The sequence below is a fragment of the Geotrypetes seraphini genome, chromosome 1 (assembly GCF_902459505.1).
Source record: "Geotrypetes seraphini chromosome 1, aGeoSer1.1, whole genome shotgun sequence".
Lineage (NCBI taxonomy): Eukaryota > Metazoa > Chordata > Amphibia > Gymnophiona > Dermophiidae > Geotrypetes > Geotrypetes seraphini.
Window position 1 is genome coordinate 387,174,228 of NC_047084.1, and position 13,815 is coordinate 387,188,042.

At 41.3% G+C, this 13,815-nt stretch overlaps 1 protein-coding gene across 2 annotated transcripts in view; it reads left to right on the forward strand.

Annotated features, from left to right (window-relative positions):
- The first annotated feature begins 505 nt into the window (after positions 1–505).
- The window catches only part of TRABD2A (TraB domain containing 2A), a 349,786-nt gene continuing 336,476 nt past the window's right edge, over positions 506–13,815 (forward strand). For both annotated transcript variants that reach the window (XM_033916839.1, XM_033916845.1), the window contains exon 1: positions 506–708. In XM_033916839.1, coding sequence (XP_033772730.1) covers positions 601–708 — 108 coding nt within the window. In that variant the 5' untranslated portion in view covers positions 506–600. The remainder of the gene's footprint in view (positions 709–13,815) is intronic.

Below are 13,815 nucleotides of genomic sequence, written 5' to 3' on the forward strand. Positions count from 1 at the left end.
CGCTTAGAAATAATATCAAATTTTCCCCCCAATTCTTTATTCATTTTTAAAAAATTTACAATAAGTGTAACAGCATTTATAACATTTTAAACTCAAATGCAACACTTAATATTCTGTTAGAATCCATATCAGAATTTATGCCCCCTCCCCCCTAATCAATAACATTCTTTAAATTCAAGAAAACCTACCATATTCAAATCCAAAAACTTTTCCTCCCTCCCCCATCCTGGATGTGCATTTTTACAATATTTTGTTAATGGCTCCCAAATCTCCTGAAATTTTCTAAAATTCCCCAGCTATTGTCCTTTCCAAATGATAGCAAATTTTTCTGAAAACTTGGAGACCAGGTCCAGAATATTCCGGAGCGTTTTGCCCTCTGCTCTGGCCAGCGGACCCCTAGCTCAGGGCCAGCCCGAGAGGGGGGCGGGGCGAGCAGGGCTAGCCCCGCCCCCCGCCAGGAGCGCCCCGGCTCGCGCTCTCTCAGCCACTCGGAGCCCGGGGGCCGGGAGCGCCCAGTTCCAGCGGGCGCCGTAGCATGGCCGGCTGCACCCCCTCGGCCTCCTCCTGCCAGCCGCGCGCTCTCTTTCGTACCTTGGAGCTATGATGCTGATCGCTTGGAGCTTACTTCTCCGAGCGTCTCTCGTAATGCTGGCCAGAGCGGGTCAGCAAAGCTCCCGGGACTCTGCAGGCTGCAAACTCAACAATAAAGTAAGTCGAAACTTTCTACCTTGGGCAAATCAAGCGCGGCATCGCTTCTGTCTAGACAGCGAAGCGCTCGGAACTTTATCCAGGTTGTGCCTCAGCGTGATCGACTCTCTTGTTGCATGAATACATTGCTTTGACCTTGCTTTTATTGGGAGTTTTCCAATATAATATCATGAGGAAGACAAGCCAGCATCCTTAACAGCATCTCTGAGAACTGCTCTTATTATCTAATGATCAGCAGTTATGCATTTGGGTTCCCATTACTCCCTTGCTCTCCTCTTCTTTCTCCAGCCGGGGACCGTTTGTTTTGTTCCATCTGATAACATTTCAGAAGTTTCCTCCGGCCCCTTGCCCCGAGTTCAGCGTCTGCGAGTTTCACGCTCCTGCTGGAAAGAAGAAAGTTTTCTGCCTGTCTTCTTAAATGGACCTCGTTAGTTGTTTTTTTTTTTTTGCCCTGTCGTGCTAATGTCTTATCCGGGATGTGCTGGGGTTGCCTATAGCCTGGGCGGGGGGCATTCATTTCTGGACAGGGGAAAAGAAACAAGTTGTGCCTGGACGTGATGACCTTAGGAAACGTATTAGCCGCAAACAGTGCTGATGGGGTTTGTGAATGCTCTTAATGAGTTCCTGTTGTGCCAGATAAAGTTACACGTTGCCTGTGAGTCTGCTGCTGTTTTGGCTTCTTTTCTTTGCCTTGTTTGGCTGCCGCAGTTCTCACTCATTTGCCAATCGTCACGTTTCACAGCTCTGATTCCTCTTCCATCCTGCCAGTGATCGGAGGAGCCCCCCTACTCTCTAACACCATCAGTGCTTCATTTACTTTGTTTACTTTCGACCCACTTCCCATTAACACTACCATTAACTGTTTACACAGTAGTTTGTTTAAAATTAAAATGTTCTGCTTTTATGCTTTTGTTATTCTTGAAGTGGAGATTCTACATTAGGGGTAATAAAGTTAAAAGGGAGAGTGCTTTTTGGTGTGTGGGGGGGGGGTTAAATCGAGATGGTTCAGTTAGTTTTCGAGCGAATTGTTGAACTTTCTAGAATCAACTAAACTGAAAGCATAAATAGTGCTGGACTGGGGATAAAACATTATTTGATGAAAAACAATTTCAAACTTACCTAGTTGTATTTTTTAATCAAAGAGTTAAATTTAAATGAATTCTATTGCAATAAATATGCCAGACTAGAATACTTTGCAATTGTTAGTATTTAAGTTTCCCATCTGGTACAACTATTTATTTGTTTCAAAGCCAGATGTGTCGTTGAATAACTGTTTCAGAAAATTAGGTTGCAGTTTCAACTGTGATTTGGGTTTGGATTTTAGGTCTAATTATTCGCATTTAAAAATCAAAGCTCAAGGTGAATACAAACAGGTACAGCCCAAAAGGTTGACAATCAAACTTTTTACAATGAGGCAACGATACCACAATGTGGTGATTCTCTGAAGGATGGGCTGGGGAGGGCATCAACGGGATCTCCACTAAGTTGGAACATGAGGCCGTTACTGGCCACACTTTACAGCAGATATCCTGCAAACAATGGGATGGTTGGATAGGCTGGCCGTGAGCTTATATGGCAACTTCAGCCATTGGAGCCTAGGACAATACCAGATGGACTTCGTCTTTGGCCCAGAAAAATCAAAGAAGAGACAAGTTAATTTAATCAAGTATTTTTAATCAGAATAACTAATGGGAAGGCTGGATGGACCATTCAGGTCTTTGTCTGCCATCATTTACTATGTTACTATGTTACCCTCCCCCCCCCCCTTTTTGATACAAACCCACAAAAGCGATTTTTAGCACCTGCTGGCGCCCTAAATGTTCTACACTGCTTCCGACACTCATAGAGTTCCTTTGGGTGTCAGGAGTAGCACGGAGCATTCAGTATGGCGATCAGTGCTAAAAAGCGCTTTTGCTTTTTTTTTTTAGGGGGATATGTCTTTCTACGGTATTTTAAGAATTCTGTTTTGGCTCGGGGAATAACTTTTCCAGATACACAAGAGGAAGTGTTGAAAACCATAGTGCTCAGAACAACCCCCTCTTTTACTAAGGTGCGCTAACCGATTTAGCATGCACTAATCAAAATTAGCGCGTGCTAAACGATAATACGTCCATAGACTAACACATTAGCATTTAGCGCACACTAAATCAGTTTGCACGTGCTAAATCGGTTAGCGCACCTTAGTAAAAGAGAGGGGAAGTGTAAAACTAAACCTTTTTCCCCAGATGAAGTTTTGCTTCTTAAACCTGTCCTGATGACCCCAGGTTTTATGGGATCAGTTTGTATACAATAGAAACTAAATACATGGAAATTGGTATTGTACATATTCATTATAAGTGCCCTAAAAACATTTATTAGTCCACCTAGGCAGCTGCCTAGTACTCACCTGGGATAGAAGCAACCCCATACATAAATGGTAATTTGTTGGTTGTGAACATAAGAATTGCCATACTGGGGCACACCGAAGGTCCATCAAGTCCAGTATCCTATTTCCAACAGTGGCCAGTTCAGGTCCCAAGTATCTAGCTAGATCCCAAGTAGTAAAACAGATTTTATGGTGCCTATCCTAGGAATAAGCAGCCATCTCAATAATGGTCTATGGACTTTTCATGTAGGAAATTATCCAAACCGGTTTTGTTTTGTTTTTGGTCAATAAATTTTATTATATAATACATATCGATACAACCAAGTTATAACAGATTTACATTATACATAGGAACCAACAATCGTCCTATTCAATAACAGTTATATAATACATCAGAAAAAAAGTATTAATTAACACAAATAAAACAAAGCTTAAATAAAGGAAGCTCACTAGCAACTACCAATAGATAATATATTTAACAGCATGGATGTGCATTAATAAATTTCAACAAAATAAATTTGCTACGTCACTATATTTTATGAGAGGTTTCCATATCTTATGATATGTGTGCAAACTACCTCTTTTTTCAGCAAAAGCTCGTTCGAATTTAGCTATGAGACATACAGAATTCCACCAAATAATATATTCAGTCCTCATAAAATCTTTCCAGTGGCAGCCAAACCTTTTTTAAATACTGCTAAGCTAACTGATTTCACTACGTTCTATGCAATAAATTCCAGAGTTTAATTACACATTGTGTTTATTGTTTATTGAAAGCTTCTATACTGCTGCTAATGACTGGGGGAGTTAATTCAGAGAGGTTTATATGAGCTTTGCAATGGTGTTACAATACATGAATACATGAGCTTCTGTAATGTTGTTACAATACAGAGTTTGTGTTTCCTGGGGTGGTTTAGATAAAGACATTATTAAACCATAATCAATACATTATTAAACCTTAATCAATATTTGTGATTTTGTAAAGGTATTACAATACAGAGTTAGCATTTTCTGAGTTGGTTCTCAATACAGCCCTCTTAAACCATAATCAATCCTCTTCTTATTTCCACCTATATCAATCTACCTGCTTATACAATACAAAACAAAATACATACCTATATAAAATACTTGTACCTATACTTGTACATACCTATATAGAATTATTCATATTAAACCTTCTTATATACACATTTAAATATCCTTATTTAATGTTGTGTACTGTGTTCATATTACTCCTATTTCAATTTGCGCTTAGTGTCTGTGTCATGATCTATGTTCATCTTGGAAGTACTAACTTCCTGCTAAATCTAGTTATCTGTGCTATGATTGCCCCTACTGTGTTTATCCTATAGATCAGTGATTCCCAACCCTGTCCTGGAGGAACACCAGGCCAATCGGGTTTTCAGGCTAGCCCTAATGAATATGCATGAGAGAGATTTGCATATGATGGAAGTGATAGGCATGCAAATTTGCTTCATGCATATTCATTAGGGCTAGCCTGAAAACCCAATTGGCCTGGTGTTCCTCCAGGACAGGGTTGGAAACCACTGCTATAGATGTTCCTAGTGGGGACTAGCCAACTATCTCCTCTTTGTTGCATTATTGACTATAGTATTCTGTGAAAAGGATAGTTTTTATCCCTTTCTTGAACTTTCTGGTGTCCTTTTCTAGTTTTAGTTCCTTAGGAAGGGCATTCCAACACCTTGGAGCCATCACTGAAAACATTATTTTCCTGACGCTTTGTATTTGATGTCTTTGAAGGAGGATATTACCAGCAGGAGGCTTTGGCTGAGAGAGGAACAATTTTGTGTGTCATAGTAACAGTGGCAGATAAAGACCTGAACGGTCCATCCAGTCTGCCCATTAGTTTTTCTCATTAAAAATACATGATTAAATTAACTTAACTTGTCTCTTATTTGATATTTCTGGGCCATAGACTAAAGTCCACCTGGTATTGTCCTAGGTTCCAATTGCTGAAGTTGCCATCTAAGCTCACTCCAGCCTATCCAACCATCCCGTTGTTTGCAGGAAAGTCTGGCCACTAACGTCTTCATGTTCCAAGTTAGTGATGTTCCAAGTGATGCCCTCTCTAGCTCATCCTACACCGAATCACCATATAATGGGACACAATCCATACAAGTCTGTCCAATACCGGCCTTAGTTCTATAATTTATACTATTTGTTTTCTAATTAGAGATCCTCTGTTTTTTTAAATTCCATCACCGTTTTCCTCTCCACCTCCCTCAGAAGGGCATTCCAGGCATCTTCCATTATGTTTTCTGTTACACTAGTATGTTTGTCCTTTAGTATGTTGTTATTTAAGCTGTTACATAGAAACATAGAAACATGATGGCAGATAAAGGCCAAATGGCCCATCTAGTCTGCCCATCCGCAGTAACCATTATCTCTTTCTCTCTCTGAGAGAGCCCACATACCTATCCCAGGCTCTTATAAATTCAGACACAGTCTCTGTCTCCACCACCTCTGGGAGACTGTTCCATGCATCTACCATCCTTTCCGTAAAGAAGTATTTCCTTAGATTACTTTGGAACCTATCACCTCTTAACTTCATCCTATGCCCTCTCATTGCAGAGTTTCCTTCCAAATTAAAGAAACTCGACTCACGAGCATTTATATTACGTAGGTATTTAAACGTTTCTATCATATCTCCCCTCTCCCGCCTTTCTTCCAGAGTATACAGATTGAGATCTTTAAGTCTGTCCCCATAGGCCTTATGATGAAGACGGCATACCATTTTAGTAGCCTTCCTCTGGACTGACTCCATCCTTTTTATATATTTCTGAAGGTGCGGCCTCCAGAATTGTACACAATATTCTAAAAGAGGTCTCACCAAAGTCTTAAACAGGGGCATCGATACCTCCTTTTTCCTACTAGCCATACTTCTCCCTATGCACCCTAGCATCCTTCTAGCTTTTGCCGTCACCTTATCAACCTGTTTAGCCACCTTAAGATCATCACATACAATCGCACCAAAGTCCCGCTCTTCTGTCGGACACATAAGTTCTTCACTCCCTAATCTGTACCGTTCCCTTGGGTTTTTGCAGCCCAAATGCATGACCTTGCATTTCTTAGCATTAAATTTTAGCTGCCAAATTTCAGACCATTCTTCTAGCTTCGCCAGGTCTTTCTTCATGTTATTCACACCGTCCGGCTTGCCTACTCTATTGCAGATTTTCATATCATCCGCAAAGAGGCAAATCTTACCCAGCAACCCTTCAGCAATATCGTTTATGAAAATGTTAAAAAGAACAGGCCCATGAACAGAACCTTTAGGCACACCACTGATAACATCCCTTTCATATTTTCTATGTGAAGAAGTTACTGAATTCTTCGCTGGTTATGGAGCTTTTATTTGTTATTTCTTTCTGTTTTTTCCACAATAATTCATATACTACCTGGTATAGGGTTTTTGTGCAGTTTCCGGCTTTGAGGATCTTTTTTGAGAGGAAATCATTCCTTTCTTTTCTTATTTTCTTGATATAAATTCTGGCCAAAGTTTCCTAGCTTCTTCGTCTTCGTCTGATCTCGTCCATTTTCTTTTCTCTTTTTAGTTTCATGATTTCTTCTGAGAGGGTGAACCCATCCTTTCTTTTGTTTGGTTTTGATAATTTTAATGGGGATACCTCCTCTAGGCTACGGTCCAGTGCCTCATCCCAGTGTCTCACCTGTTCTGTGAGGTCTGTGATCTCAGTTATTTTAGTTTCCTTGAGATGTGTCTGCAGTCTGTTCTTGAATTTGGTGCTGTCTATGAATCCTCTCCCTATTCTTGGTCTCGTTCCATTGGTGTTTGATTGTTTTCTATTTTCTGGTTGTCTTATTCTGAAACTAACTAATTGGTGGTCTGTCCATGGCATTTTCCTAGTGGAGGGTTTGCAGTCTCCTATATCCCCCTCTCTGCCGAACAGTATGTCTAAGGTGTGTCCTTTAGTGTGGATTTGTTCTTTTACTGTTTGGTGTGGTCCTAGTCCCTCCAGTTGTTGGACTACCTGTTGGGCTTTTTGGCATGTTGATAGTTCCAGTCATATAAAGACAGTATAAAGTAGTCGAGTCAAATCATCAAAAATCCAAAAAAGTCAACAGGTTTGTGTGAATAAATATTTTTGGAAAGAGTAAACAAGTAATTCACATCTACTGAGGCCTGGCATGTACCAGGAGGCCAGAAGCCAATGACTACATATGCTGTTCTCTTCTCTTACTCAATAAGTCAGACTACTACAGTAAATGTGTCCTGAACAAACCGTAGCAACAACAATTTACATTGGCAGAGGCATTAGACAAACTATTTACAAAGCATCTGTTCTTTTGTTATATATTCCTTCTGATAAGAATATATGAATAACTTTCAAATAGCGTGTTACTTAGCATCAGAACTGTAACAAGCTGCATGTGGCATGTATGACCACAAGGGGTACAAGGAAGGCAGGAATACTAAGGGTTCCTTTTACTAAGGTGAGCTAGCGTTTTTAGCGCGCATTGCATTGCGTGCTAACCCTGCGCTACGCGCCAAGAACTAATGCCAGCTCAATACTGGCGTTAGCGTCTAGCACGCTAAAACCGCTAGCGCAGCTTAGTAAAAGGAGCCCTAAAACTGCACCCATCCATGGTTGTACACTGCAGTACAGAGAGCCTCCCTATCTCTTTCTCTGACGCTCCTCCCCAAACACACACTGCAGCATCTCCACCTCTCCCTTTCCTTTTCCTATTCCTACCCCACCTCCCCACCTAAAATACCCTTGTTTTCAAACCTTCCAGTTGTAGGTAGAGGATCTCCAATAAGCACAGCTACGCTTTGTGGAGCCTCTCGCTGAAGCATGTTATGAGGCACTGCTGGATCCCACCCTTACAACAAAAGGAAGTGTGTGTCAAAAGGGACTGGGACCATCAGTGCCTTTCAACATGCTTCAGTGGGAGGCGCTGCAGAGCATTGCTGTGCTTATGAGACATGTAATTTAACAACTTTGAATAATTTGGTGTAATCTGCTAATTGATAACCTCACCCATTATTCCTCTTTCCAGATTATTGCCTTTAGCCCCCTTGTAAGAAGCTGCGATAGGCTCATAGAATTCCTATGAGCATCGGAGCTAATACCGCCATGGCTGGCGATAAAAAAGTCTAACATGGCTTTCATATAAAAAGGACGGGGGTGTTCTCTATCCCCATTAATGTAGGCTAGATTATCATTTTCTTGCCTGCTGCTTTGTATGCATGTACAATTTTGATGAAAAAATAAAAGAAATTATTGGCATTACATTGGCCACCCTCCAATCTTCAGGACCTGTTGATGATTTTGATGATAGATTACTAATCATAGATCTACAATTTTATTACTGGGGTGTATACCATCAAGTCTAGATGATTTGCTGTTCTTAGTTTGTGAATTTGACAAATTGCATCTTCTGGGTTCACTGAGATTTCTTTGAGTGAATTCCATTGGGTAAGTAGGAGGCCATGCAGTGCTCCTGATTCACAGAGGTAGTAGGGCTCCCTGTAGTGGCCCTTGTTGTGAGGTACCCTGGGTGACTGCCTTGCTTACTGTATCCCAGAGCTATTTCTGCATATGATTTGAACCTTCTGTATTCTTTACACTTGATCTTGTTTTTATAAGTGATAGATATGATTGATTATTTATTATAGTTTTAGAATATATATATATCTTGATTTGTCAAAGGTTTTTATTTTCCTTTCTTGATGATGCTGTGGATCTGTTTAAACTGATATTTGAAACACAAAGCTGTGAGACATATAAATACAAAGCTGAGAGGGTCTGAGTTTGGATGTTTTGGGAAAAACATTCAGTAGAGAAAATGACCATTTTCAAAACAGTAAAATGTCTATCTTTTATTTTCAAAAATGATCATTCCTAGAAGTTTTTGTGCTCAGTGCGTCTCTTTTTTGACCATTTTTGGAAAAAAAAATAAAAAAATGCCCAAATGAAAACTGTACACAAACAAACCATTGGGACCTAGAGTACAAGCAGCCAACATTCTTAACAAACTGGCCACAAACATCTCAGCAGAACAGAGGGGCACTCTAGGGGGTACTGCAGTGAATGCCATATTAAAAAGTTCCAGGTACACATCTCACCATAACTTGATTAAATTGTATGGTGAGCCCTCCCAAAACCCATCCAAAATATACTGTACCCACCTTTACATCACAACAATAGCCTTTATGCCTGCAGGTATCATCTTTATGTAGGTAGTAGGTTTTGGGTAGGTTTTGCGAGGGCTCACCATACAATTTAATCAAGTTATGGTGAGATGTGTACCTGAGACTTTTTGATGTGACGTTCACTGCAGCACCCCCTAAAGTGCCTCTCTGCTCTGCTGAGATGTGTTTGTGTAGCCAGCTGAAGCTGTCATACAGGCTGGAATGTACTGTTTTGTTTTGTTATTTTATTTCATATCTTTGGGTGGTGGGAGGGGAAGTAAAGTGTGTGTGTGTTTGGGGGGGGGGATCATGGCTTAAACCATCTAGTGGTCATCTGGTCAAGTTGGGCACCTTTTTGTTCCTTATTCATTTTTAGAGTAGGTCTAATCCAGTGGTCTCAAACTCAAACCCTTTGCAGGGCCACATTTTGGATTTGTAGGTACTTGGAGGGCCGCAGAAAAAAATAGTTAATGTCTTATTAAAGAAATGACATATTATTCTCGTTTAGGACCTCAGCGGTGCAAGCTGTGAGAAAGTTTCATTCACAGAGTTGTTTGCACTAAAGTCTTCATCGGTCTTGATATTTTATATATTTTTTTAAATTATTTGGTGAAGAGCCCTGCTATGCTTTTCTAAAAGAGATGAGTACCTTTCTAACTTATTTATAATTAAAATATTTAATTAAGAAAAATAATTTTAAAAAATATATAAAATATCAAGACCGAAGAAGACTTTAGTGCAAACAATTCTGTGAATGAAACTTTCTCACTGCTTGCATCGCTGAGGTCCTAAACGAGAATAATATGTCAATCTAAGGTTGTGTGTATGTGATACTATTGGAGTTTAACCTTAGAAAAAATATATCTTCTATTGCCTTATCTATCTGTATTATTAAAGAAATAACAATTTTGCATGAGGTAAAACTCTTTATAGTTTATAAATCCTTCCTTTTGTCTAAGGCTTAATAATGATATTGTAATTTAAAGTTAAAGAGGCACATGATCAAGAAACTGTTTTATTTTACTTTTATGATGATAAACATACCGATGGCCTCAAAATAGTACCTGGCGGGCTGCGAGTTTGAGACCACTGGTGTAGTCCAAAACATCCAAATCCTAAGCCTGCCCAAAACACATCTTCAACACACCCCCTTGAAGTTTAGACAAACAGGGGATGACCAGCCTAGAAAAAAAAATCTAAAATATGGGTTTTGAAAATAGTGATTTGGACATTTTAGCAAGAAAAATGTCCAAATGCCACTTTATGCCATTTTTGGACATTTTTCTCTTTTGAAAATGAGCCCCTGAATCCCTCTAAATTATGTTATTTATTTATATCCTTATGTATTTACATTTATTATATTATGAATATGTCTGGCAGCACAATAGAAATGATAAGTAGTAGTATTATACAATCTTGGTATAACACCTAATTCGACTAGCAGTTCAAGGCGGTTTACTGAGACACACAAAAATAACAGGGGGAAGTGGGTGTCTTACAAAAGGTAGTGCATGAGTATTTATTTATTTAAGTATTTATATACCACTTATAGCCTAAGTGGTTTACATTCAGGTACTCAAACATTTTTCCCTATCTTTCCTGGTGGGCTCACAATCTAATGTACCTGGGGCAATGGGGGATTAAGTGATTTGCCCAGGGTTACAAGGAGCGGTGTGGGATTTAAACCCACAACCTCAGGGTGCTGAGGATATAGCTCTAACCACTGCACCACACACTCCCATATATTTAAGGATTGACTCAAAATATAGAAACATAGAAGATGACAGCAGAAAAGGGCTACAGCCCATCAAGTCTGCCCACTCTGCTTACCCACCTCCTGTCTATGCCCTAATGACCCAATTTCCTTATCTTGACCCTCGTAGGGATCCCACATGGCCTTAAATTTGAAGAACGACCAATCAGCTCTAGGGAAAAATGCAGTGTGTCTGGTAGATTCCAAATGAGCACAGTAATGCAAGAGTAGTACCAAGCAGTGAGAATCTAGGGACCGCAATGTTCATGTGGGAGTATAAGGAACAGCGTGCAAGGAAAGATAAGACGGAGTTCCTGAATAGTAAACCCTGTGGGTCAGGCAAAAGATTTTGAATTGAAATCTAATATGAACTGGAAGCCAATGTAGATGGAATAATAAGGGGGGAAAACATTTTGCATCAAATGGTCAAAACATTTTGCACCACATAAAAGAGGTGCTGCAGTATTCTATAAAGTAGGCTCTTAAGCTAGTCTTCAGCCACCCCAGCATCTATCATAATAAAACCCTTAAAGAATGTCTTCTATTTTTAGATTTGATATCGGAATGGCTATTTGATATCGGAATGGCTACGTTAGCAGACCGTCGCTTTTTAACTCGGGTTTTTGAGAATCTGGGCTTTGAAGAGCTAATCTGTCCATGGCATTGACAGATGATATCATCAGTGTGTGGCTGAACATCCCACTTATCCATGGAGAAAGAAGATGGTTTATCAAGTTCCACCCCATGATCTCTAGTTTTTGGGGTCCCATAAGGGTTCAATTTTGTCTCCTTTGCTATTTAACATCTTTTTAAGCCCTCTGACTACATCGATTCAAGATCTGGGCATAAAGGCTTTTTAACATACTGAGGATATCCTTTTATTTTATCCTAATTCCTTGTTGTACCCTGATTTTACTCTTCAAGATGCACCCGGGGAGGGGCCTGAGGCTCTGATTGGCCCAGGTTGTATAAGGCCCCTCCCATGGGAGGGGCCTTAAACAGCTTGGGTCAATCAGAGCCTCAGGCCCCTCCATAGATGCATCGTGAAGGGGCCTAATGCTCTGATTTGCCCGGAAGCCTAAGCCCCTCCTTTGGAATATCTGGGCCAATCAGAGCCTTAGACCCCTTCACGATGCATCCCACGATGTCTTAGGCTCCTTCATGATGCATCCCTCCCATGGGAGGGGCCTTATTCAACCTGGGCCAATCAGAGCCTCGGGCCCCTCCCTTGTACGATGCAGGAAGCCGGCAGGAGTGGGTCCGTGTCCCTCCTGCTCTTCATCTTTGAGGTAAGGGGGAGGGGAGTACAGGGGCAGTGGAGGGGGGTGGTTTTCTTGCCAGCGGAAGAGAGTGGCCATCTCTCCCACTGTGGAAGGGGAGGGGGGCGGGTTAGGTTTTGTTAATGCAGCAGGAAAGTGTGGGCATCTCTCCTGCTGCAGGGGGAGTGTGTCGAGTTGTGCTGTGTTTTAGTATTTCTAGTAGTCTCGACACTGGCACCCCTGGACCACTCCATTTTTTTTGTAGATAAAAGCCGATGTCGCTTTTAGAAAATGGCTCGGTAATTTTTAAAAGTCCCTTGGAGGGCTCATTTCAGTGCTGAAGAGCCCATTTGCATGTCAGTGTCGGAGACTGCTGGAATCCTCGCTAAAGAGGGAGATAATCCCTTTTGATAATCTGTCGCTACACTTTTTACAGGCTAAACTGCCGGAAAACAGTTTAGCGATGGCGTTAAAGCTTTGAGAATCTGGGCCCTAGAGCTTTGGAAAACTAAGAGGGTTTTTCTAAGTGTGTGCCAGCCACCCTCCACCAGAGACTGCCATTTCCACTTCATTGTGTTCTATCCACCTTGCCAGGCAGCTGAATTTTCTCCTCTACCTCTAATTTTTTTCTGTAATTCAGTTTCCCCTGTTCCCTTCTCTTGGTCTATCCCTTACTAAAATCCCCAAAATGAAGATACAGTGCTTCTAGTGGGATCCCTCTTTGCAGATTGCTAATGCATATCCCTATCCCTGCCCCACTGTGAAAGGATTTAATCAAGGCAACATAACCCCTTCGTTGCACAGCCCTGCTGAGCACACACAGGACCCACCCTCTGGACAAAACCTGCCAAGACTGCACAGGGCCTGACTCTCCTGGAGAGATTCTTCCCCGGGGAGACATGTAACTGTCTCAAGGAGATCCACCCTCTGGACAAAATCTGCCAAGGCAGCCCAGGCCTGCCTTTGCTCTGGAGGGATTGCACCAGAACAAACAATGCTGCTGAACAGCCCTGTAGACAACTAACTGTGATGCTGGATTTTCTGTACAGCCATTAAACCACATCTCCAGCAGACTCAGTGACTTTGGCAATGTCACCTCCTCTGTGCTATATTGCATCCCATTGTCTAGTAAATGCAGCACCCCCATGAAAATGGTCCCCTGCAGGCCTCTCTAAAAAAATGGGTAACACGGTTTCTCTTCTGGTGGATTCCCTTGAGCCTTTTGTGAAGCCATTAAATCCTCTGTCTCTATCTCAGGATAACAATCATTGCTTGAGATGCAGTATACTAAGCAGACGCGTGTTTCATTGATAGCAGATATTAACTGTTAAGACTTTGCTATCCTTTACAGACCAGAAGAAAGAAGGGACTGACTGTTTCATAGACCCTCTGATGCAGGCTTCTTACCGAAACACGGGCCTTGGGTCCCAATAAAGATCATCTTGGTCTGTTCTTCAGGCTGTTTGTGCTCTTTGTTTTTGCATGCTGTTTAGCACTGCACGCTTGGTATCCCTTTTTCTTCATGTCTTGGACTTCCTAGATCTACACCTGGGGTCCC